Here is a 27,474-nt window from a genome sequence, read left to right as displayed (position 1 = left end):
ATAGCTGGTGTTATGAGAGAAAGTGACTTGACAAAACCACAGCCATTTTGGTGTACTCAGCCATCATTAACTAGAAGTGAGATCACCAATGTGAATAACAGCTCTGCATAAACATATGAAATAGCTGCAGCTTCAGTTTTGCTGATACAGAAATAGAATTGGAAGAACCATGAGAACAGGAGGAAGTGTGGATAGTTAACCATGGATCTAGGTGTTCCTGATTGAGTTTTTGTTGATGTTATGACCAGAGCGGTTTTGCTGATAGTAGGAAAATTGTTAGTTTGCAAGGGGTTACTATGAGATAGGTTGCTCAAAACAAAGCACATATTAAAACGTAAGTCAGAGTGTGTAAGCTGGAGAAGTTTTTTTATGAGCTCAGAGGGTGATATCCCACTCCCCAACGGATAAGAGGAAGGCTGGCCACCAAAAACCTGCTGCTGACTGCTCGACACTATCTCAGACTTTGGGTAACTATATCTGGGTTGCTCTAGACTATTGCTATTTTAGATGTGTGCTGTAGACTCAAAATGGATTTGGGGGGGAGGGGAAAGGTGTGTGAAAGCACTGACGTTTGTATCAATCATTTATCAAATGGAGGAGTTATGTCCCCATTGATTTATTCCTGAAACCACCTGGAGAGGGGGAAAAATAGAAGTTACCATAGTTTTGTGTTCAGACAACCCTGGGCAACATTGGATACGGTTTATTTTTCGGAGCCAATATTACTTTGGAATTTGCCAGGTCACCTTAGTTAGTCCATTTTTAAGGGATCAGTGCACCATCTTTGAAGAGGCTTAACTTTGGTCTAAAAGCAAGGACTGTACTACAGTCTCAAACTAATTCATTAGACAAACTCTTTACCTTGATCTTTAGTTGCTGGTTTTGGTTACATTTTATCCAGTTACTACAAATCTATGTAACAGTGTAATGTTGAACGTAGCACAAGTACTGCAACAAATGGCTGCTGGGAGAATACAGCGAAATCTAGAATGACAAAATTTAACACCTGTGTCAACAGCTGCAATACTGTAATTAGCATCTCCAGCAGGAAGCCAACTCAAACAAAAAGAAAATTTATTAAGTTTTTCAAATACGAAACTCTAAAATCTACAGGTTTCAGAGTAGCAGCCGTGTTAGTCCGTATTCGCAAAAGAAAAGGAGTACTTGTGGTACCTTAGAGACTAACAAATTTGTTTTTCTAAAATCTACATAATTATTATAAAACATATTTCCTTACAAAATTCTTTGATTAACAGTTTGTGTGACATAACATAAGGATATTTTAATGTCAATATTTTCCCACAATTTTAAGATACAGGCATTGTTAAAATTTGCTCAGTAAAAAAGTGTAACCCACTGAGTAGTTAATGTAGCTTGTTATGTTCTTGGGTTTTTCTTAAATTAGATCTAGGAATTTTAGAATTCGCTTAATTACTTTTTCCAATCAAACTGATAGTGATGCTCAGACTCCAGGTGCATAAACTGTAACTAATAAATGTAATCCCCATTGATTGGATTATTTGTAGAGAACCAGCAATATAACACCGGGTACAGACTTGAAGGGCTTCAACTGAGTTACAACTTGAGGTCTTCTGTTCCACTGATTAAGAACGCAATTTAAAAACTACCTCTTGGGCAAATTTCTAGTTCAACTTTTGAATGAGCTAAACTTGTCAGACATTTAAGCTGTGTTTTAAGAGAAAACAAGTGCAACATGCAAACTGTACCTTAAACCCCAGAAGAAAATTCACACATTTACAAATTAAACCAAGAGTAATCTTTCCATACAAATTCCTTAAAAAACTTTAACATATTCTAGCATCAAGTGAAAGGACATGCACAAAACCCAAGTAATGTAATACTGAAACTTTCTAGTCTATCATATCCTTAAAATACTAGAAACAAAACAATCTAGGAACAGATAACATGCAAATATGAACAACTTCAACTTGAAGTAACTTTTTCTATAAGATTACATAATTGTACAGCACATATTGCTATACTGAACAGTAACACCCCAAATCAATGGAATACAGGCACTTTAAGTCTTCAAGTGTCGTTGGTTAAACACTTTTAAGCACTGCCCTACTTCTTCTGAAATGATGTACCCTTTTCTCCTGTGGAGGGAGGGAAAGAAAAAAATAGTTTAAATTCACGGAAAGGTAACAATATTGCTAGATATTACAATAGAATAAAGTAAGTTACATAAAGCAGAAACAGATTTTAAAATTTTGCTCCTTCAAAATCCCACGTTCTACGTAAAGCTTTTTACTTCAGATAATAGAGTAGGAGTGTCTATTCCGCAAAAACAGTAGAAACTGAAAAACTATTCAAAGATTCAGAAAGACAGCCTTAAAAAATCCTAATGGACAGTTTAATCAGAAGATACCAGTGTAATCACAAGTTGTATTTAGCCCAAACACACATTTGTGACCTAAAGCAAAGCAAAGCAAAACAAAAACAACCCTGAGAGTGATTGGAAACTTTAGGCCTTAGACCCGAGAGGTCTAAGAACAAGCCACCATTCTCCATTTCACAGTTGGAAGGGCTGCAGTGGCAACTCTTACTGATTTTGCATGTCAGAATACAGTTATGACAGATCTGAAGAGCATACTTTATAGAATCCAAGTCATCCTCTGGATGAGGGAGTAAACTGCTGCTTGTTCAGTACCAACAGACCAAGGTTCATCTATTTCTCTCTGAAGGAAAATGTGGAAGAAAAGGCTAATGCCAATATTGCCAGTTTGAATTGCAAGCAGTTTTTGTGCAGGTTTGTGATACTGCACTGTTAAACCCACAAATCAAGGACATCAATGATTCCACAAAGGTTGTCTTGGGCAGTAGTATTAAGATTCAAGACCTTCCAAATGATACTGCAATATTTATATCAAAGATCTCTACAGAAAAGCAAGCAAACAATCACAGTAAGTGTCAGAGCCAGACACAGCTATGGTCCAGAGCAGCCTACAGTTGCAAAAATGGAACAAGTCTATCAGCATTTGAGTTACTTGTCACCATAGTATTTAGTGGTGGAAGAAAAACTATATGTCAAATCTTTAAAGTTTGCTTTTACTCCGTACCTTGAAATAGTCCTCTTGGGATACAAGAGTGTTTCTCAGACGGTTCTCGGGATTAAACAGACAGGATACCACTGTCTGTATGCTTCGGTCCACAGACTTCTGAAATACATGTTTTCAGTAACATGCATCTACAACAATACTGATTTTATTATCTAGTTCATTGCTACCATCATGTCTATAAATCAGATGCTAAAAACTTTGAAGTGTAAACATTCAGGATTACTGGCAAGTGTCAATATTTATCAAACACTTATTTTTTATAGTATCTGAATGCTAAAAAACTAGTTTATATTCACACTATATCAATATATTACACAACAATTTTGTTCTTTCCCTCGGAGTTATATGAAGCTTTTCTGTTCTTTGTGAAAGAAAGTTACTAGGCTGCGGTTTTACAGCATTATCTGAAGGACAGATTTCAGTTAACTTGTTTCCTCTAGTAACCTCATCCATACCTGAAATGCCACTGACCAAAAAAGCGTTCCATCTCCATATCTCAAGCCAGAATTTATTATTAATTGGCAATATGAGTAAGTGATGTCTATTGAATACCAAGTTAAATTTAAGTCCCAAAAGTTAAGAATCTACAACAAGAAGGGGACATGATGCCCTTTCCTAAACTATGAGTCTTCAACATGAAAGACAAGTGTGATACTCCCCAATGTTTGTCTCTACAAATGTTAGAAGCAAAATAAAATTCACTTTAACAATTAAAAAAACAAGTTGTACCTTGTTTCATGTGATTCCCACTGTAAGTCAAGCCAAATGGTTAAACAAAGTTGCTTGCTGAATTAATGCTGATTTATACATTTGTCTATCATAGTACCCAACAACCTCACACTGTCTGTTTGAGGAAGTATTTACCCCCCTCTTACTGAGGGGAAACTGAGGCACTGGGTAGACTGTGACTTTGGACAAGTCTCTCAAAGTCTAAGACTATGCAGAAACTGAACCCAGTTTTCCAGGATCCCAGGACTGTGCCCTATCTATTACATCTTCCTTCTACACAAGTTCCTAGAAATAGGTTATAGGGTTACATTAAGAGTATACATCTTCAGAGTGAACACTTGCCTTTTGTGGACTGTTTCCAGATGATTGTGCAGGCTCTGGAACAGAACATTCTGCTTGGATAACTTCTGGCTCTACTTCACTGCAGTGGTAGTTTACTGAAGTATAAGCCTGTATAATTAAGTGTTGCAGTTAAGGAATGAAAGTATAGATGCTCCCCATCCCAAGGTGGATGGTTGTAGGTCTACTACAATTTGAGTTGGAGCAGTTTGGAAGAACAGCAGCTGGGTCCTTGGTCCTCAACTACCGCTAAGGCACAGTAATAATGAAAAAAAATATTGAAGAAAAAGTAAAAGTGTTGACACTTAAAAAAAAATAAATCGAAAAATGTCACAGCAGTATCTATTGCTCCTTCCAGATAAGCTGAATGACTGGTCCACCAGGACACATTTCATGGTATTATGCTGGAAGTTAGACCCAGCTCTCCCTCTCAAAAAGGGTTATTTTAATAGGGAATTTTATCTAATTTGGGTGGAGAAGAAGGGGAAAAAAGGTGTTCACAGCTGAAGCCAATAGACTGCAGAGACCGGGCCAAGAGCTGGAAGGGAGCACATGTAAATCGTTTCTGATTGCCACCAGAAAGAATCTGGCACGGGAAGTTCTGCGGGATCCAACGTACTGACAGGTGGGTAGTGCTCAAGACACTAACAAACAAAGGCCCAAAAATCCTTGAGAACCACTGAGGTTCCAGTAGTCTCCTAGTGAAAGATTTAGGAGTACAAGGCCATTCCATTAGAGGTATTGCACAAAAGTAGTAATCATTTCATGGTTCAACTGGCATATCAAGGCAAAAATGACACGACAGTATCTTCTACCCTATATGACCACCCAAATGGGAGATAAGAACTCAGTCTAAAGCTATTCTGTGAGAAAGTTATAACTAAGCATTACAAGAAACTTGCTGGTATCTGAAGCTTCAGCCAAGAAAAACTGCTGTAATCAAGGAAGGGAGCTTGGCTGACTACTCATATGGCCACAACACCCTTGTGGCCACTGCCCTTCTGAGAAACACCCCCTACACACAAATCTGTGATAAATTTTCTTCCTAAAAAAGTCTGTTCTCCCTACTTGTTCACTCTGTGTTCAGACTACTACAATTAAAGGCTTCACTTTTCCTGTTCCACACTATAAAATGCTTAATACATTGCCACAATGAAGCACTATACCATGAAGCTGTATGGTGCTTACTACATGCATACATACCAGCAAAATGTCTCATTCAAAAAAAAGACACTTTACCCTTTCCATAAATGGCGTTCTTCGAGATGTGTTGCTCATATGTCTATTCCACAATAGGTGTGCGTGCTTGCCACATGCACCGGTGTTGGAAGTTTTTCCCCTAGCTGTACCCATAGCGGAGCGCCCCTAGCAACCCCTGGAGCGGCGCCTCCATAGCACGGTATAAGGGGCGCTACGCGCCCCCCTCCCACCCTCAGTTCCTTCTTGCCAGACAACTCCAACAGAGAGAAGGAGGGCAGGATGTGGAATAAACATGAGCAACACATCTCGAAGAACACCAGATGCAGAAAAGGTAACTGTCGTTTCTTCTTTGAGTGATTGCTCATGTATATTCTACAATAGGTGATTCCAAGCTATATCTGTTGGAGGTGGGTAGGAGTTCACAAATTCTCGGGACGGAGCACAGCCCTGCGAACCCAGCATCTTCCCTGGTCTGGGAGACAATCGCATAATACGAGATGAACGTGTGAACTGAAGACCATGTAGCAATCCTGCAAATGTCCTGAAAGGGGACATGGGCTAAAAAGGCACCCGACAAGGCCTGTGCCCTACTGTAGTGTGCCCTCACAATTGACAGCGGAGGGATTCCCGCCAGGTCATAACAGGTATGGATGCACAAGGTGATCCACTTGGAGAGCCACTGAGTGGAGATCGGTGGACCACTCATGCGTTCGGCCGAGGCAATGAACAGCTGCGAAGACTTCCTGAATGGCTTATTCTGCTCCAGATAAAAAAGCCAGAGCCCATCTCACATCTAGTGTTTGGAGATGGCGCTCCTCGCTGGACTCCTGGGGCAGAGGATCAGCAGGAAAATGTCCTGACTCATGTGGTAAGCGGAGACCACCTTTGGGAAGAACGAAAAATGTGGGCAGAACTGGACCTTATCCTTATGGAACACCATGTACGGGGGCTCCAAGGTCAGGGCCCTGAGTTCCAAGACCCGTGATCGCCATCAGGAAGGCCACCTTCCATGAGAGGTGCAACCAGAAGCTCGGCTCAAAGAGGGGGCCCATGAGCTGGGCCAGCACCAAGTTCAGGTCCCACTGCGGGATGGGGGCCTAACGTACGGGAAGAGACGACCAATCTCTTAAGGAATCGGCCAGTCATAGCATGGGAGAATACCATGTGTCCCTGCACCGGCAGGTGGAAGGCAGATATGGCTGCCAAATGCACCTTGACAGATGACGGCACCAAGCCCTGGGCTCTAAGGTGAAGGAGTTAGTCCAAGATGAGCTGTATCAGGGCAGTCATGGGGGAAAACCGAGACCGCTTTACCAAGTAGGCTCGGCGCATGGAGGGTCGCCTGCTTTCCCAGAGGACATGCTGAACCCCTTCCAAGCATGTCCTTTCCTCCTGGCCTATCCCCTGAGGCAGCCACGCCATGAGGTGGAGTGCTGCTAGGTTGGGGTGAAGGAGGCGGCCCTGGTCCTGGGAAAGGATGTCCGGGTGGGACGGTAATGGCCATGGTAGGGCGACTGCCAGGGTCGTGAGGGTCCTGTACCAATGCTGGGCCACACCGGGGAAATCAGGAGGACCCAGGCCCTGTCTTTATCTTTTCCAGGACCTTGCTGATCAGCAGGAAAGGCATAGAGAAACTGGCCTGACAAGGACAGGAGGAAGGCATCGGAGATAGCGCACCATCCCAGCCCCCTCCCCGGAGCAGAACCGGGGACAGTGACGGTTCTGCCAAATTGCAAACAGGTCCACCTGGGGAGTTCCCCACTCTTGGAAAGGTCTGGGCACCACCTCAGGGTGAAGAGACCACTCGTTCTGAGAGGAGAAGTCCCAGCTCAAGCAATCCACCCGCGAGTTCCAGGCGCCTGGTAGGTGGTAGGCCTGTAGGAAAATGTTGTGGCTATACAGAAATCCCACAGCCTGAGGGCTTCCAGGCAGAGGATCGGGCCCTGTCTATTGATGTAAAACATCAAGGCCGTGTTGTCAGTGAGGACCTTGTCAATCCTGTCTCTGGCCTGGGAGAACACAGAGGCCAACGAGAGCTGGAGGGGCCTCATCCTCAGTCTGACCATGATGAATCACATGTGCACGCCCACATGAGACCCAAGAGCTGGAAACACGCTCTGGTTGTTGTCACTGTTGTGACTGTATTGAAGAGCCCCTTCAGGGTCCTGAACCTGTCCGGTGGGAGGGAGGCTCTGGACGACATGGCGTCCAGGACCGCCCCGATAAACTCTATGCGTTGTACCGGGACTAATGTGGACTTGGTGTCATTTACCAACAGACCCAGAGTGGTGCACATGGACAGAATGAGCACCATGTGGTCCTGCACCTGAGACCGGGAGCTGCCCTTGACCAACCAGTCATCCAAATAGGGGAAGATCTGGACCCCGCAGTGCCTGAGGTAGGCCACCACCAGACATACACTTTGTAAATACCCTGGGGGCAGTGGACAGGCCAAAACGGGAGGACCGTAAATTGGTAGTATTCCTGCCCCACCGTGAAACGGAACAAATGTCTGTGCCCCTCAAATATATGGACATGGAAGTACACATCCTACAGATTAAGAGCAGCGTACCAGTCCCCAGGATCCAGGGAGGGAATGATGGAGGCCAGGGAGACCATGCGGAACTTGAGCTTCACCATGTATTGGTTAGGCCTCGCAGGTCCAGGATGGGCCTGAGCCCCCCTTTGGCCTGCGGGATAAGGAAATAGTGGGAGTAGTCCCCTTTGCATCTGAACTCTGCTGGCACCACTTCCACTGCTCCTAGGCTAAGGAGTCGTCCCACCTCCTGCTCGAGCAGAGCCTCGTGAGAGGGGTCAAGGTAAACTGGAGGGTGTAGCCCCGAGAGATGGTGCTGAGGACCCATTGGTCCGAGGTTAGCCGCAACTAGTCCGGGAGAAAAGCACACAACTGACTGGAGAAGGGAAGCTTTATTGAGTGTGAAAAGAAAAGGAGTACTTGTGGCACCTTAGAGACTAACCAATTTATTTGAGCATAAACTTTTGTGAGCAACAGCTCACTTGTAGCTCACGAAAGTTTATGCTCAAATAAATTGGTTAGTCTCTAAGGTGCCACAAGTACTCCTTTTCTTTTTGCGAATACAGACTAACACGGCTGTTACTCTGAAACCTGTCTTTATTGAGTGTGGATCCCTGATGAGAACTGGTAGGTCTCCCCTGGGCATCCCATCAAAACTGCTGTTTCCCTGCCTGTTTGCCTTTGGATGACCCAGGCTGGGGGGCAGATAGACTGTCTCTGCGGCCGTTTCTTATAGTCCTGCAACTTTTTATAAGGGGTCTCATATTTAGAGTGGGTAGCCTGGGTGAGAGCCTACTGCGGCTTAAACTTAGCTCTAGCCGGAGCCAGAACATAGAGACTTAAGTGTAGTGTGGGATTCCTTCAGGCCATGCAGTTTTATGTCCATCTGTTTCACAAACAGAGCCTTGCTGTCAAATTGCACAAATTGCTCTGCACGCCTCTGGACAGCAGGAGCCACGCCACCCTTCTCATGGATACCACAGAGGCCATGGATTGCGCGGCCGTGTCTGCCATATCCAACGCTGCCTGCAGGGTTAACCTGGCAGCTGCTGTACCCTCCTACACTAGAGCTCTGAACTCCTTCCTGTCATGCTCCTGGAGGGAGTCCTTGAACTTGGGCAGAGAGCCCCATAGATTGAACTCATACGACCCAGGAGAGCCTGATGGTTTGCCACCCGTAACTGGAAGCTCGAGGACAAATAAATTTTTCTCCCAGATCAATCCAGCCTCCTTGAATCTTTATTTTTCTGAGTAGGGACTGGCTGGCCCTGCCCTTCCCTGTGGTTGACCAACTCAAGCACCAGGGAGTTAGGAGCAGGATGGGTGTAAAGGTATTCATGTCCTTTGGTGGGCACAAATTACTTGCGTTCCGCTCTCTTAGAAAGGGGGGCTAATGAGGCAAGGGTTTGCCATAAGACATTTGAAATTTTCACCACCCCTTCATGGAGTGGCAAGGCCACCCTGTCTGGTACCGAGGCAGACAGGATGTTGAAAAGGGAGTCTCAGGACTCCTCCACCTCCTCTGCCTGGAGGTTTGATGCCACCCTTTTCAATAGCTCCTGGTGGGCTTTAGAGTCCTCCTGCGGGACAGAGGGAGGAAGGGCTATAATTGCCTCACTGGGGAGGGCGAGGAGGTAGGGGCGGTACTTTGCATGTCCACTGGCACCGGAGATCCACCCCCTGGTTGCTCTCTGGGCCCAGTGCTGAAGATGCATGTGCCACCGACTCCTTCCTAGGATGCTGGGAGAGGGAGGCCGATCCAAGGCTCGGGCTACCGAGCAAGCCCCCACCGGGGGTTGCGTCAGGGGTCACGGTGCCCACTGGTACCACTGTGCCGGCCACGGGGCCCGGTGACATTGCACCTGCTGTAGCACCAGCGGAGCAGGCTGTTTGGCCTGACCCACCGACGGGAGACTACGAAGGGAGGTCAGGCTGACGTACAACCTGCCGCTGTCCCTGGACCAGGAGGAGCAGCGGGCCGGGAGTGGTGCTGACCATGAGACCATGACCCTGATGTAGAGGAACGATACCGCGGGTAGCAGCTCCTCTGCAATCGGCTCCGGCGGGCTGATCCGCGATGGTGAGGTGATGACAATTGACAACCAAGACTACGGGAGCAGTGGGGTCCTGGAGCGAGACGAACAAGAATGGTGTCAATGCTTGTGTCGCAACTGGCTATGATAACACTAAATGTCTTCGTTTTAGAAGGGCTATCTGCCTCAGTCCTGTCGGTATCCGCTCCTCGAGGTGGAGCGGTGCCTGGAGTCTCTGTCAGATGGAACCCAGCCAGACAACCGGGGGGGGGGGGGGGAGGGAGGGTGGGGTGGGTGGTCGATGACAACCTGCATAGACTATGCACGGACGGTTGCTGAGTGGCGAATGGCGTCAGGAACATTCCCTCAACCAAGATCGTACCAAGTTGGGGGTGACTGCGGAGATCCCAGTGGCAGCTTGCCTCTGGACCACGGGGCCAACATTGGCGGTGCTCCTGGTACTGGCATGGACATAATGTCCCGAGCCGCTTGCAGGGCCTCTGGCATGGAGGGCATCCCAACATCCGGGGAAGCCTGCTCCAAATGGGCCAGGCTGGACCTGAGTTGGAGGCCTACAGGCTGATGGGGACAGAGGACTGCCCAACATGGGTCTAGCCTCTCCCACAGTCTTGCTCCAGTGCCGCGGCAGAGAAGGCCTCTTCGCCATCTTGGCGTGCACTGCGGATGGGGACAAGTGCCGACTGGTAGATGGCGCTGGTGGGTTGCCGAGTACCAACACTATGGTACTCCGTACCGACTCAGAGAGGCATGCCGGAGTTGGGGTCAACACCGACTCCACCAGGATGGCCCAGAGCCTAATGTCTCTCTCTCTCGGTCCAAGGCTTAAACGACTTGCAAATCTTGCAGCGATCACAGAGATGGGTTTCACCCAAACAATGTAAGCAGTCTGTGGGCAGATCACTCACTGGCATTGGTCGCCTACAAGTGTCGCATGACTTAAAACCCAGGGCACAGGGCATGCCCTGGCCCAGGCGCACTAACTAAACTACAGGTACCATACACTGAATGAACAAGAGTTCTGGGGACGAGCTAAAGCAAAGCTGGAGCAGAGCAGTTCCGAAGCACCTTCACTGGCAGCAAGAAGGAACTTGAGGGTGGGGGGAGTGCACAGCGCCCCTTATACCGTGCCATGGAGGCACCACTCCAGGGGTCGCTGGGGCACTCCCCTACAGGTACTGTTAGGGGAAAAGCTTCCCACATCAATGCATGTGGCGAGCACACACATCTATTGTGGAATACACATGAGCAATCACTCGAAGCAGCAGCTGTGTTTCTTCTAAAGAAAAAATTCTGCTGATCCATACAACCCAGCATAAGCATTATAATTCTGAAAGACAGCTCACTCTACAGCACCTGTCTTTAATGCACACTATTTGTCTGCCAGCTAGTAATTGGAATGGAACTAGAAGTTGCTTTTAGGAGAATGTTTAGCAGCCTGTTAGAATGAATTCCTTTAAACATTAACGGTTATGTAGCTTAAACTGGCTGGAGATTCAGGGATATGGCCACTTCCAGACTGCTGTGAGTGGTCAGTGATAAGTCTGTTTTGGTGAGCTCCAGTAAATGGAAGACACACTGGAATGGATCTACAGACTTTCCCTGCAAAGAATGTGTTGAGCACAGGGATTTCTCCCTCTATGTTAGATGTAAGAGTATGCTACTAAGAAAGCTTGGTACACATGATCTACCCCTACCCACTCAAAAATAGGACAATATAAGTCCATTTCTTAACTATGACTTGAACTGAGTAATTGTTCAACATGGGGATGGGTGGTGACACCTGCAATAGTTTGTGAAAGAGAAGTCCATCCCTGAGACTCAAAACATCAGAGTGGGAAAGCAATGAACATTATTTCCAATCCCCCACCCATCCTATAGGGGGACTGTGAGAAATGGCATTGAAGAGATACCATTCACAGTAAGAAAAAAAGGTTTCAGAGTAACAGCCGTGTTAGTCTGTATTCGCAAAAAGAAAAGGAGTACTTGTGGCACCTTAGAGACTAACCAATTTATTTGAGCATGAGCTTTCGTGAGCTACAGCTCACTTGATGAAGTGAGCTGTAGCTCACGAAAGCTCATGCTCAAATAAATTGGTTAGTCTCTAAGGTGCCACAAGTACTCCTTTTCTTTTTAGTAAGAAAAAAAAGAAGTGTAGCAACTTTGAGATAATTCCAGTGTAGATCTAGTCTAAGACACCTGCAACCGGCCCATGCCAGCTGACTTTGGCTTAGGGAGCTTATGTGTTTAATTGTGGTGTAGACGTTTAAGCTCAGACCCAAGCCCTGCGATCTCCAGGCTCCAGCCCAAGCCCCAATACCTACAACTGCAATTAAACAGCCCTTTAGCCCAAGCCTCACAAGTCAGCTAGTACAGGCCAGCCGCCGGTGTCCAATTCCACTGTACACATATCCTATCCATATACTCAAACAGCACAATTTCAGATCATGGCCAAATAATTCATTGCACTAAAATAAATTATCCCTAAAGTGATGTCAGACCCTCCAATGGAAAAAAAAAGTACATCTGGATTAAATGTGGACAGTGATTTGAGTTTTAGGTTTTATACAAGTAGAATAAAATTCTTACAAGTCTCTAAAGGGAAAATAAGAGTAAGAATTACATGTTTTGTCACTTCTGCAAAACCACGGAAAGTTACCTTTCTTTGGGAGTTGGAGCTGATGGTTTCCAATCACTGTTGCCAGTTCATTCAATTTGGCAGACATACTATAGTCTATCTTGCTTGAGTAGGGTTTGGAAGGAACCAGATTCAGCAACTTGTAGACACTTTCAGAAATACTACAAGCGTCTGCTTTACTATACACTATCAGAGAGCCTTTCAAAAAAATTGGAACAATCAATAAGCAGCAGTAAAGCCCTCGTTGTACAGCTCTTGGAGAAAAAAGTGAAGGCTATGATTTTATCCCCTCTAAATTTCCATGAAAAAGAAGTAGTTCAAATTATGTTATTCTGGAGCCTTAGAACTCTCCCAGGGGCTCAATTGGGAGAATATGAAGAAAGAAGAAATGAAACTTGTTTTTGTTCTCCCAAGAAACCCTTCCTTAAGAGAGCTTCCATGCAAGTACGAAACCCTAAACCAAGACTTAATCAGCAATATCAGTCATGAGTACCACTCTCAGCATTTAATCCAGAGATGTCTACTCTTTGCAGAAAGAAAAGGAGTACTTGTGGCACCTTAGAGACTAACAAATTTATTTGAGCATAAGCTTCTGTGAGCTACAGCTCACTACATCGGATGCTCACGAAAGCTTATGCTCAAATAAATTTGTTGGTCTCTAAGGTGCCACAAGTACTCCTTTTCTTTTTGTGGATACAGACTAACATGGCTGCTACTCTGAAACTACTCTTTGCAGAGCAATTTTACACCAATAAAAGTTTGATTTTGATTACGAGTGTTAAGATAGCAGAGCATGACTCAAACAAGAAGGTTGAAATTTCATGCACTAAGTTTTAATCACCTTACCGGAGGTATAACATAATTCCTTTGCTCCCCAGGAGGCCACTGTGGTGGGACCTTAAAGATTTAATAAATAAGAATTATCCTTTATCTTGTCTTGTGCAAAGAACAATTACTTACCTCCAAGAACTGCAGTTATTGTAAGTGAGAGAGTTACAATTGTGGTGCTCATACATTCTAATTCATTCACTCTAAATCCTTAAATTGACCCTCAGCATTATCTCCTCATGCATGCCCCAGCTGAAGAACTGTACGACAGCGCAGCCCTTACTGCTTCTCACTTCCCTCACTAATTCAGAATCCCAGCAAACATGGACTCCAAAAGCACAGGGATAGAGGATAGGTCATGGGCGCTACACAGACTAGACATCTTGAACCACTGTAACTATAAAGTTGCGAGTTTGTCATGAAGGTCACGGAAGTCAGAGTCCTTAACTTCCAGAGATCTGCATGAGTTCAGCCCACAGCATCTGGGAGCTGCAGGGTCTTCCCACCACCTGTGGTGGCTGGAAACTGCAGGGTACCCCCAGGACCTCCCAGCCAGACCCCACAGCTCCCCATTTTGTCACACATATTTTTAGTAAAAATCAGGATAAGCATTGCCTTCCGTGAATTTTTCTTTATTGCCCGTGACCTGCATGACTTTTACTAAAAATATGCGTAACAAAAATCTTAGCCTTAACGATAAGGAAATGTGCTCTCAGTCTTTGTCCATGTGGATATGAGTTCTAGCAGGTTCCAAAGGAAGTGGGGGGAGGGAAGGTTCAAGGAGTTCTATTTATATCTAACTACAGATTGCAAAACTGTTCTCCAAAATTTGGCATCTGACCTAGATGCCAAATGTAGGGCATATTTTGTAAATATAGAAACGGCACTCCTTGTAGCTATTCTGCAGATTTCCTGTATAGGAGTCTCCCTTAGGCAAGCTGAAGGGGTTTGTGCTAGCTAGGCAATAAAGAAAGGCTCTGAACACAGGGTGTGCAATTTGGCTTCTCTATGTCTGAATAGAGTTTGGAGAAGAAAACTGGGAGATTGAGGGCTTGGTTTAAATTAAAGTTAGACAGCACCTTGTAAGGAATTTAGGCTATGATCTCAGCACCACACTTTGGAATACCATCTAAGAAGGATATACCATTAGTGTTTGGCTTTCACCAATGCTTCTGGCTGAGGGGATAGCGATCAGGAAGACTGCTTTAATGGTGAAGTGGTAGAGTGCCTTGGATAAGGGATCAAATGAGAGATCTACAAGGTCCATGAGAACTATGTTAGGCTTAACAGTTTCTCGACAAAGGAGTTGTAGGTACTCCCTTGCTTGTTGACATACTACAGGAGTGGCTAAACTGTGGCTCTTTTTACTCCTAAGGGTATTCTGTGCCACTGTTCAATGCAGAATTTTGCAGAAATTAATGTATGCACACAATTTCCTTTCCCCCACAGAAATGGGCTGAAGTGCTGCTAGCCCCCACTAGGGGCCACTGGGCCCAGCAGAGCCACGCTCACATATAGAAGACACTGCTAGGGAGAGGGAAGAGGATGTTAGAGCGTTCCTGGCAGCTGCAGTCCCCAGCATGCCCTGAGGGAAGGAGAGGGTGGCACACAGGAAATTCCATGCAAGCCTGGGATAGAACATCAAGCTGTTTCTCCCTCTGGATCCCTGGGCTCTGGAGGTGGGGAATGTCTGGGTTAGGGGGACCATAGCTAGCCTCTGGCAAGGGAAGGGGTTCAGGAATCTGGGCTGGGGGCCCCGCTGCTGGCCTCTGGGGGGAGGGATGCAGATATTGGAGCTGGCGGGGAGGGGGGACACGCAGCAGCTGCTTTCTAGGGAGGAGAAGAGATTGTGGGTGTCTAGCCTCCCAGCTGGGCTTGGGAAGGGGGGACTGGACAGAGAAACAGGAACTGGGGTGTCAGAGGGGTTTCTTTAACTCTCTACTCCTGAGGGAGAGAGAGCACATCTGGTTACAGACATATGTGGCTTACAAGTATTTTTAAACAAATTAGCAAAATAATTGAAAGTGGCGTGATACCGTAGTGTTACTTTGACAAATAAAATTTGCAGAATTTTAAAATATTGTGCACAGAATTTTTTTTTTTTGGCAAAGAACACTCCCAGGTGTATCTTTTACAGTTAAAGTGTGGGTCATGGTGCTCCCCTTGCTGCCCTTCCCAATTCTCCACCTCCCAGACTGGGCGGGGGAGGGGGGGGGAGCTTGGGACCTCTGCCTTGCAGGTAGCAGCTTCTGCAGAGAAGGGGTGTGTGTCTTGGGGCTTCAGCCCTGCAGGGCATACCTGCCAGGGCTCCAGCAGGAGCACGGCTGAATCCCCAAGCCCCAGCAGGTACCTGCTGGATCTCAAACTTCTGAAGATTGTTGTATGCAGCTCAGAGGCTCAGTAAGTTTGGCCAACCCTGACATAATATATTGTTAAGCAAGTATTTGCATCAGAATCTGCATTGTGGTTTCTTTCAGAAATGGTAGAAAGCTCTGCAAGGTAGCCAAATTACCAAGAATGCTTTACAAAACAAGACTACATCCTAAATTTTTGCCTGAGTGACTAGTGATACTGGATGCCCCACCAATCACTGATCAGTTTTGACAACTTGACCAAAGTAATTCATGGAGCTCAGGATAGCTAGAGTGGCCTGCACCATTAAATTCAGCATTTTGACTAATCTAATCAAGATTATTAAGAGCCTTTACACAGAACTCTGGCCATCCTGTAGATATCTTTGATTGCACCCACAGATTAGTGGCTCAGACACAGCTGAACTTCAAGATCTCTCAGGACTGGGATGCTCACTTCCTGGTATCAGATGCATTCTTTGACAGGAAGCATTTGTTTTAAGACTGAAAGCTAAGTAAGAGAGGGTGTTTTTTAAAAATCAGACTTTAAAACTTTCCTATAACTCAAATGGCTGAGAAATTCTTAGAAGAGATCTCTTAAAAAGAGAATACCCCTGACTCTCAGTTAAGAGGTGAAAAAACTCAGAATACATATTTGAAATCTCCAATTTTTTATCAAACCCAGGGAAAACCAGACTTGACATTCCAAATATTTTTAAAGATTATACACACACTTTGATCACCTGGCTTCTCAATTGTCTTTTGGGCATTCTTTATATTTGAAGAATACAAAGAGGGCTCAAACCCATTTTTCTTTTTTTTTTTTGCATGTCACCTTTAAAAGCATTTGGTGAAGATATTTACAGCCTAGCTTGAATAGAGCATCCAAGGCCCACAACTAGAATATCATCCCTTCACCAAGCAGAAGATTTCATGTTGTTAAGAGTCACTTTATCAGTTTAAGTTGTACCAAGTTCAACTGAAGTACTCTACAAACTTTTTAAAATAATGCAATAGGCAAGATAGAATACCACCCCCAGTTTGGCAGGAGCATGAGGTGCTTGAGGTCAGTTATATGTGCAAAAACAAGCCTACAGATAAAGCCTGTAGCCCAGTGTGTGTTACCTAAGCACGTCAAGAACAACATGTGTCAGTGTATTTATGGAGAACAGGTATTCAGCCCTTAGTATTTTGGTTAAGTATGTAGCAGTTTTACCCCGATGTCGCACTTCCTACTTCTTTATGTAGGTCAGGATGATTTTATTTAAATCAAAAGCAATTTCAATCAGGAAATAGGGAACATGATTTAAACAATCAGTTTTAATATGGTTTTGAATTTGTACTTTAAGTTTTCCTCAATAAAGTCTGATTCTTATTCTCAATTTTTCCTTTCAGTGTTAGAAAACAATATTTTAAGTACTACAGGATTAATTTTTACTCATGCAGTGTGTAAAACTGCATTTGTGTGGCAACTGGAGTTCAATAAATATAAAAAAAATAGCTACAAAAGTTACATTAGATGTGCTGATACATAATAAAAGCTTATCAAATCTTGTATGAACATTTAAAACTAAAGAAAGAATTAGCGGCAGATATCTGAATTATTTAAGTGCTAAACCAAACAACCGGTTCCAGTTGTTTAGCCAGTGACTTAGCTGTTCAGTAGTCTGACATTTCAGCAGCATGTATGTATGCTTGGACATTTTTATTTAAATAGGATTACAATAAGTTTAGGCCTTTTTTTTTAATTAAAAAAATATGCATTTAAATCAGTTTTTTTTTTTTTTTTAAAAAAAAAGACATTTTTATCCACATTGCTGTGCAGAATGTTTACTTATTCCCAAGCAGTTACTGAAGCTTCCTCACCAAACTGCTTGCATCATAGTCTCACAGGATGGGAAGGGACCAAGAGGTCTCCTAATCCAGTTCCCTGCACTCATGGCAGAACAAGTATTAACTAAACCATCCCTGACAAGTATGCGTATCTAACCTGCTCTTAAAAATCTTCAATGATAGATATTCCACAGCCCCCCTAGGCAGTTTATTCCAGTGCTTACGGACCCTGACAGTTAGGAAGTTTTTCCCTACTGTCCAACCTAAACCACCTTTGCTACAATTTAAGCCCATTGTTTCTTGTCCTATCCAAAAAGTAATTTTTTTTTTTTTAATAAAAACCTTCTTGTAACAAACTTATGCACTTGAGAAGAAGCCTGGGGGTGGGGGGACATAATCATTTTCTAGACTAAACAAACCCACTCCCCCGCCTTCAATCTTCCCTCATAGGTCATGTTTTCTAGACTTTTAAATCATTTTTGTTGCTCTTGTCTGGACTTCCTCTCATTTGTCCACCTCTTTCCTGAAATGTACTGCTCAGAACTGGACACAGTAGTCCAGTTGAGGTCTAATCCGCACAGAATAGAGCAGAAGAATTACTTCTCACATCTTACAACACTCCTGCTAGTATATCCCAGAATAATGTTTTTTTTTAAACTGATGACTCATTTAGGTTGTGATCCACTATGATCCCCAGTACTTCTTCCTAGGCAGTCATTTCCCATTTTGTAAGTATGCAGCTGATTGTGAATTTAATCCTATGCTCCAGAGCACTTGCAACCCCTCCAAGCTTGATATTATCCACAAACTTTAACTGTACTCTCTGTAATTATTTAAGTCATTAAGATATTGACCAGGACTGGACCCAGAATGGATGCCTACAGGATCCCACTCGATATGCCCTTCCAGCTTGATCATGAACCACTGACTTTTTTTTCTGGGAACAGGAGTACCTGTGGCACCTTAGACACTAACCAATTTATTTGAGCATAAGCTTTCGTGAGCTACAGCTCACTTCATTGGATGCATTCAGTGGAAAATACAGTGAGGAGATTTATACACACACAGAACATGAAAAATGGGTGTTATCATACACACTGTAAGGAGAGTGATCACTTAAGATGAGCTATTACCAGCAGGAGAGCTGCTGAGAAGAAGCCTGAGGGGGGGAACCTTTTGTAGTGATAATCAAGGTGGGCCATTTCCAGCAGAACATCTGAGGAACAGTGTGGGGGGGGTAAACATGGAGAAATAGTTTTACTTTGTGTAATGGACTCATCCACTCCCAGTCTCTATTCAAGCCTAAGTTAATTGTGTCCAGTTTGCAAATTACTTCCACTTCAGCAGTCTCTTGTTGGGGTCTGTTTTTGAAGTCTTTTTGTTGTAATATTGTGACTTTTAGGTCAGATCGAGTGACTAGAGTATGAAAGAGTACCTGCCCCCAACAACCTTACAACTGAAACAGCAGACCTTGGCTGGAGTCTGTGCAGGCCCCTTCAGCAGGCAGCGCGGTGCAGCGGAGCCCAGGGAGCCGGGTGGGGAGCTGGGGAATGAGCGTTCACTTCAACAGCTCCTCCCTCCAGCTCCACCATCTTCCGTGTTCTTTTTTGTCTCTACATATTTGTGTTGTTTATGTTCATCCTTTGATATTTGACCTAGTTTCCACTTTTTGTAGGACTCTTGAGTTTCAGATCACTGAAGAGCTCCTGGTTAAGCCAGATAATGGTTTGGAGAATTCCTGCCCTCTCCCATCAGAACATTTAGCAACATGATCAGTTGTCTATTGTTTGCTGGCAAACAATTTCTAAACAGCCATGCAATCCAGGAGAAAGTGTCCAGAATGTCTAAATTGTTGCCAGTATTCATCTATGTTTAAACAAAGTAGGGCTGTCAAGCATTTACAAAAATCACGATTAATTGTGCTGTTAACAGAATACCATTTAAATATTTTTGGATGTATTCTACATTTTCAAATCTATTGATTTCAATTACAACAGAATACAAAGTGTACAGTGCTCACTTTATATTACAAATATTTGCACTGTAAAAAATATAGTATTTTTCAATTCACCCAAGTACTGTAGTGCAATCTCCTCATAATGGAAGTTGAACTTACAAATGTAGAATTACGTTAAAAAAATAACTGCACTCAAAAATAAAACAATGTAAAACGTAGAGTCTACACGTCCAGTCAGTCCTACTTCTTGTTGAGCCAATTGCTCAAACAAGTTTGTTTACATCTGCAGGAGACAATGCTGCCCGCTTCTTGTTTACAACATCTGAAAGTGAGAATGGGTGTTTGCATGGCAATGTTGCAGCTGGCATCGCAAGATATTTACATGCCAGATGCACTAAAGATTTGTATGTCCCTTCATGCTTCAACCACCATTCTAAAGGACATGCGTCCATGCTGATGATGGATTCTGCTTGATAATGATCCAAAGCAGCGTGGACTGACGCATGTTCATTTTCATCATCTGAGTCAGATGCCATCAGTAGAAGGTGGATTTTATGTTTGGTGATGGTTTGGGTCCTGAAGTTTCCACATCAGAGTGTTGCTCTGTTAAGACTTCTGAAAGCATGCTCCACACCTTGCCCCTCAGATTTTGGATGGCACTTCAGATTCTTAAACCTTGGGTTGTGTGCTGTAGCTATCTTTAGAAATCTCAAATTGTTAGCTTCTTTGCATTTTTTCAAGTCTGCAGTGAAAGTGTTCTTAAAATGAAGATGTGCTGGGTCATCATCTGAGACTGCTATAACATTAAATAGATGGCAGAATGTGGGTAAAACAGAGCAGGAGACATACAATTCTCCCCCATGGAGTTCAGTCACAAATGTAATTAATGCATTATTTTTTAAATGAGCATCAGCAGCACGGAAGCACGTCCTCTGGAATGGTTTCCAAAGGATGAAGGGGCATATGAATGTTTAGCATATCTGGCACGTAAATAATTGCAACACCAGCTGCAAAAGTGCCTTGCAAACACCTGCTCTCACTTTCAGGTGACATTGTAAACAAGAAGCAGACAGCATTATCTCCTGTACATGTAAACAAACTTGTTCAGCCAATTCCAAAAAGACACACAAGATAAGGAATGAGTGGACTTGTAGGCTCTACAGTTTTAGATTGTTTTGTTTGAGTGCAGTTATGTAACAAATAAAATAAATAAAATCTACATTTGTAAATTGCACTTTCACGACAGAGATTACACTCCAGTACTTGTATGAGGTGATAAGCAAAAGAAAAAAGTATTTTTCAATTCTTTACGGTGCAAATGTTTGTAATGAAAAATATAGAGTGAGCACTGTACACTTTGTATTCTGCGTTATAACTGAAATCAATATATTTGAAAAATGTAGGAAAACCATACAAAAATACATTGAATTGGTAGTCTATTAACAGTGCTATTATAACGGCAATTAATCAGGTTTTTAAAAAGTTAATTGTGATTTTTAGTTAATCATGTGAGTTAACTGTGATTAATCAACAACCCTAAAACAAAGAATTTATCAAGTCAACTGGAGAAAGATTTTTTTGGTGGGGGGTGGGACCAACAAATTGAGGTCCAATATTTAGACATCAGAATGTTTAAATATTCTGATTCACAATTTTTTTTTAAATCAATTAAGCCATTTTAAAAAATACGTACCTGATAGTTGTAGGCAGGCTGGTAGCCTACAGGAACTTGCTGTTGTATCAGTACAGCTTGCGACCCATAAGGGTATGCCTGCGGGGGGGGGAAAAGTTTTGCATTTCATAGGTTAAAGCAATTAGGTAAAGTACATCTACACTGCAGCCAGTGTAGCATTTCCAGCTCTGGTAAACCTACCAGCACCAGCTGATTGAGATTGCTATTTTTAGTGTAACTATCAGAATAGCAGCCGTGTTAGTCTGTATTTGCAAAAAGAAAAGGAGTACTTGTGGCACCTTAGAGACTAAAAATTTGTTAGTCTCTAAGGTGCCACAAGTACTCCTTTTCCTTTTTAAAAACAGCAATGTAGCCACAGATACATGGGCAGCGGCATAGGCTAGCTGCCCAACTACAATTGCAGGGAGTCAGGTATGCTCAGGGTGGCTAGCCCACGTAGTCATAGCTACATGCTTTTTTAGCACAGAAGCTTGACGACAGCTAACACGGGTATGTGTATGAAAGCCAGTAGTTATACATCTGACCACAGTGAAGTCTTAGACACTTAGGGCGTGTCCAATTTTCAAAAGGGAGCTTAAAGACTTGTCTACACAGCTACTTACAGAGTGGCAAGCCATGGTGTGATTTTATACCACACCAATCTGCTGTACAGTAACATCCTGTGTAACCACTGTTTTATCATATCCCACCAAGCTGCACTCCGCTGCTTTCACTGTATGGAAACTACTCCAATGCAGGACTTCCCCACAGTAGACCCACACCTTGGCTTGCAACAGAGTAAGTCAGTCAGTCTCACTGAGCCTCAAATGGGGCTTTTAACATACACTGACTAACAGAACATTCTTTAGGGCTTATCTATAAAATACTGAATTTGCAGCAAGCTGGCGTGTAAATTTAGCTCACTTTAGCCTTCTGTGCAGTAAACATTTGTATAGGAATGGAAGTAGTTGCTTCTAACAATGATTTTTTTATTTTAACCAGATTCTGAGTTTAGGCAAAGTAAACAATTCACTTCCAATAGTTGAACATCAACAGAAGTCTGAAGTAGATTGTTCTCTCAGGACATGCAAGGTTTCAAGCAGTTGAGTTAGAATCAAGTATCTACTGTCCCCAAAAAGTGTTACACTACTTGATTTCTTAAAATCCTCCCCCTTCTTTCCTTAAACTAAAGGTTCATCACGAACAGCAGTTCTCATACTGTGGGTCAGGAGCCCAAAGCGGATCGCAACCCTGTTTTAATAGGGTCACCAGGGCTGGTGTTAGACTTGCTGGGGCTGAAGCCGAAGCCAAAGCCAGAGCCTGAGCCCCGCTTTCTGGGACCAAAGCCCAAGGGCTTCAGCCCTGGGTGACAGAGCTCAGATTACAGGCCCACTGCCCAAGGCAGTGGGGCTTGGTCTTCATCTTTGACCCCCCACCTGGGGCTCAGGCTTCAGTCCCCACTCCTGGGATCATGAAGTAATTTTTGTTGTCAGAAGTGGGTCATGGTGCAATGAAGTTTGAGAACCCCTGGTCTGGAGTTGTTTAAAGAGGACTTGCAACTGGAAAATTGAGGTAAGATTTTACAGACAGTTTATTTTTGGTTTGTTACAGCTCGTTTGATGCTAAATGGTAAAGCCCTTCCAGTGTCTACTTACACTATTTCAGCACATGAGGAATTAGAATCATTCCCACCCCCCAAATTTTTCATCCTTCAAATTTTAGGGCCAGAACACATTTACCAAGTATTTTACTTTTAGTAAGTTATTTTCTTAACTCACCATGGGATGCATGCCTTCTTAAGAAAAAAGAAGTAGCCAAATCCAAGCAAGTTTACAATAAATATCAGGATTTGGTCATAGTTAGTAGGCAATGGGGTTTGGGGGAGTTCAGAAGAAAAGCTATTAGGGGATCCTCCCAATGTGGTGCTGGAAGGGAACAAAGCATGACAACAGCTTAGGAGACTACTGCATAGATATGTATGAGCATGTATTCCATTTCCCCTCATTAGATGTATAAAGATATCACTTAAATGGGGATATTGATCATGCCCACAATAATGGTATGTCTTACAGAAGTGAGTGCAATATTTGTGTTTTATACAAGGGTACCGTACCAATCCGAAGCAAGCAAACGGTTTTCCCTGGAGAAAGCGTTGACAGAGCCAGCTTTGCTGTTCCATACCCCGTTAATAAAAGGGACGCTGTACACTAGTCCTTTAACTTACTCTCAAGCAAAATCAAAAAGATCTTTTAAATAAGTTTCTCTGCTCAAGTGTTATGTAAAGAATTGTGTGCTTTGGGAGCAACCTCCAGACTACTCAACATCTCTTATAAGCTAGGTTACTTCCCCCCATTCCCTTTTCTTGCTCCATTCTGTAGCATTACCAGGCTGAAGATTTCTGCTTTGCCAGAAGATGGGAAAATGGGTAACCGGGGATGGACCACTTCATGATTACCTGTTCTGACTGCCCAGTGCCAGGTGCTTCAGAGGAAATGAACAGAAGACAGAATACTGGGCTAGATGGACCTTTCGTCTGACCCAGTATGACCATTCTTATGGTTTAGCTTCATTTAGAAATCAACAATCTCCCTAAATACAAAGTGAGCTTACACATTGCAGAGGTACTTTGTGGTATAGTGGGTTAGTAACTGGCTGCCCGTATCAAGATTCTATAAAGTAGAAGACTAATTTGAAAGACATATTGAGGTGGTATTTCTAAGTTGACAGTTCTGCCTGCTTTAGAAGACAATTCTGTCCACACTTGGTTTATTTGCTATTGTTACAACTAGATTTTCATTTTTAGGGGTATGAATGTCAAAAATTAAAGTTCCTCTAGTACATATTTCAGAGGCCATGCAAGTGTGGCTCTCAGAAGTGTTACATTCTAGTGCTTTAAAGAAAGCAGTTATGATCCAAGATCAGACCATAAAGAAATAAACTTACCTGAACATACTGAGTTACTGGACTCATCATAGCTGGAGGAGGCATGTATGTTTCTGCGTTTTGATTACTCCACACGCTATGAAACTGTGGCACAGGAGGATTAAAACCCGGATGTCTGGGTTGCACATGGTAAGCACCTAGTTTAGAGACAAACAAAAGATGATCCAAAACATTTTTTTGTAATTTTATCAGTAGTTTAGGCCTAAAAAAAAAATCAAGGTTTGTAGGAGTTCAGATATGTATGTTTCCATTAATTAATAATTATTATTATTTTAAATTAAAAAGTAGCGCAGGATAAGAGATCAGTTCAGCAGTGTTTGCCGTTTACATGCTGGGGCATTATGATAGTACAAAATTTATCACAGTTGGCTTTCTTTGTCAAAACCGAGTAAAAAAAATTAACAGTCAATACTGAGATAATTACTTAGATTTGACTTTAGTTGTAACACTTTTCATACTAATAATACAAGATTGTAAATATCACAGATAAACAAATGACTTTAATATCTTACATGTTTCTCCTTAGGAAAGGATGCTGCTTTACAAGTTAAGGTTCCAGTCTAGATCTACTTACATAAATTCTGTTGTTTTCTGATTGCTGGGCCCAGTTTCAGTTTTTTACCATGGAAGTTTATTTGTGACTGGGGGAGGGGAAAAAAAATAAAACCAACAAAAATCACTCACCACTTACTATACTTTCAGATTCAACGACAGGTCAATAACTATTTAAGTCAATCTACGTGCTGCTGTAAATGTAGATGTACCTTTAGAGTACAGAGACTGCATGCACAGCTAGCATGGATATAAATGGTAGTGTGGACAGTGAGGCACCACCTAGACGAGTAGAGTGCCCTACACACCCGAAAGCCCAGGGTGTTTAACCTGCTTTGCTCTCTACATGCTCAAGCATACTGCTAGAGCCTTTTTTCACAGCTGTCATACTACAGTTCTGTTGTACTCTTGGTCTTTTCTATCAGTTAATAGTGCAATTTTTACATAACTTGGTCAGTGTATCTTGCCCTTAACTACCCAAGTGTGCTTTGAATGGCATCTAGGAGTGGAAGGAATGGACTTTGAATGGACACCTCCAAGCAATAAAACTAAATGTTTTAGTCTTATTTCTGGCTAAATACGTTGCGTAAAAAAAGCCTACCTTAACAGCACGGGGCATTTTAGAAAGATTGTTTTGAACAGTCTTAATCTTTGCCTCTTCCTAATCACTTAATCTATTCCAGATGCTCAGATAACCTTTAGACAACTCAGTTTCCTTGTTATTACCTCCATAAACCAACCAACACTGCATTCTTCATTACAGAATACAGATACGAATATGAGCATCCTCAAATAGCCAAGTAACTTACTTCCACTATTTTCTGAACATCCACATTGTCCAAAAAGGATACAAATCCATATCTGGAAAGGAAAAAAGTTCAGTGTGACTACTGCACAACCTACAAGCCTGTTTTGAACAAGACTCAATAGCATAAATTGGGTTACTATATGCCAAAAGATAGTCAAGTCCAAGTCAGTATCATTCCACTGGATTCTGTGAACCAAAAACTGATGCAAAGGTGTATATATTACAAGGTGCCAACTAGCATCCAGGTAGTGATTTGAGTCTCATTTCAGACTGGGTGCGACTGGTGCAATTCACTTCACCTCTGTCTTGGTTTCCACAATTTGGGAAACTGGGATAGTATTTGGTCCCATCACAGAGTTGATGCGAGACTTAGAGCAACAAGATTTTATTACATTAAGCATGGACAAAACAGTAATTTTAAAATCAAAATTAATCTTCTGTCTAGCACATTACCAATAACCAAGACTTCCAGCTACCCAGAGTGGATCACAACTTGCAGGGGGAAGGCTGGGGCACCAGGTATAGAGGAGTGACAGGAGAGTTCTTTCCAGCTCCAAAAGCTCAGACCTAGAAAGTGTATCCATGATTCTTATCTTTTTAGCCCAGCTGCTTACATTACTGTTCACCCAAAAGAATTTCATCCCATTCCGTCCCATCAAAAGCTGGCTGCATTTGGCAGCCAAGGCAAGTTTTAAGTTTTGCTTCCACCAATTATATGCCCCCTGAAAAGCAAGATTTATTAAGTCAGCTAAAGCATACCATATTATTCTTTACAAAATCAGCTATACTTAAACTGAGTCTATATGAGCCAACTGGTTAGTTGTAATTCACCACTTCTGGAAGTAGTGATGCATACAGGGCTCAAGCATTTTAATAGCGTGTTGTAGGGTTGGGTTAGTCCAACTCTCCATGTGTTGCTGCTTCCTCTGGTGTTTTATAGTTACCAACTTCACTAGGTTAGAAAAGGCTTTAATGATCCAAGACAAATCATTCATGTTCTACTTACCCTTTGGAAACACCAGTTCTATCAGTGATTATCTTCACTTCTTTCACTGTACCATATCGTGCAAAGAAGCTTCTAATTTCTGTTTCATCCATCTAAAGGAACAGAATTTGTTTAGCTTAAAAAAAAAAAAAATCACTGGCCACCACAAGAAAGCCTTGAGCACAAGTTTGCAAAAAGGAGTTAACTGTTTGAAGTGGATTTACAGAAGCAGGAGCCACTTTCAAACCCACCCACTGTTACTGCACAATTCAGTGCTGCTCACCTAGTTAAGGGACAAAACTGGAACTGAACTCAGATCTCACATAGCAGTGCAATACCATAAAACTGGTAGATGCCATGGGATCAGGTAATTCCTGCAAAAAAAGTCTGTTTTCTGCTCTGCACTCCCAAAAAGAACAGTCCAATCACTACAGAATATATGTGAAAGACAAGACATTTAAATACCCTTATATCAATTCCACCAACGAAGACAGTGTTCGGCATGATTTTTCCTTCTGGTAAAACATATCCTTGACTGGTTGTTGACAACTGGGTGTTCTCCTCCCTGGAGATGCTTGCACATTGGGACTCTGGATTTGCTGCAGACTGCAAATTCGATAAATTTATATACTACATTTTAGGATACTAAAACTTCAAAATGTTCCCATGGATAAAATACTTTCCATTTCCAGTTTACTCTATTTACAACAGAAATACCACAAATAATTTTCCAAAAACATATGTTCTGAATTAATTCCACTTCATGGACTGGTTTTTCAGTATTTACTCTTTTTACCTAGCACTAAGCTGCATTTAGAATAATTAAATATGTATAGTTAAAGCTGCTTTTCCTCAAAGCTCCATGGTCACTTTAAACCTATACGACTAATTCTACAATGAAACTTTTGAAAAATGCACTTCTATATCTATCAATTGGGATTTAAGACAGAGTTAGTAGACATAGAAGACTGC

General features: G+C 42.9%; 1 protein-coding gene across 1 annotated transcript; it reads right to left on the bottom strand.

Moving 5' to 3' along the window:
- Nucleotides 1-2,063: 2,063 nt before the first annotated feature.
- On the bottom strand, nt 2,064-27,102 carry DAZL (deleted in azoospermia like). Its single transcript, XM_077809314.1, has 10 exons — nt 26,968-27,102; nt 26,524-26,615; nt 25,519-25,570; nt 24,732-24,798; nt 24,158-24,294; nt 21,236-21,313; nt 13,420-13,470; nt 4,152-4,259; nt 3,081-3,179; nt 2,064-2,117 (listed from the first exon to the last, which is right to left on the bottom strand). The coding sequence occupies exons 1-10, from the start codon at nt 27,004-27,006 to the stop codon at nt 2,064-2,066; spliced, it is 777 nt and encodes a 258-aa protein (XP_077665440.1). The 5' UTR covers nt 27,007-27,102.
- Nucleotides 27,103-27,474: the final 372 nt, after the last annotated feature.

Source organism: Eretmochelys imbricata, chromosome 2 (assembly GCF_965152235.1).
Source record: "Eretmochelys imbricata isolate rEreImb1 chromosome 2, rEreImb1.hap1, whole genome shotgun sequence".
Classification (NCBI taxonomy): Eukaryota; Metazoa; Chordata; order Testudines; family Cheloniidae; genus Eretmochelys; species Eretmochelys imbricata.
This window is presented reverse-complemented; position numbering and strand designations above follow the sequence as displayed.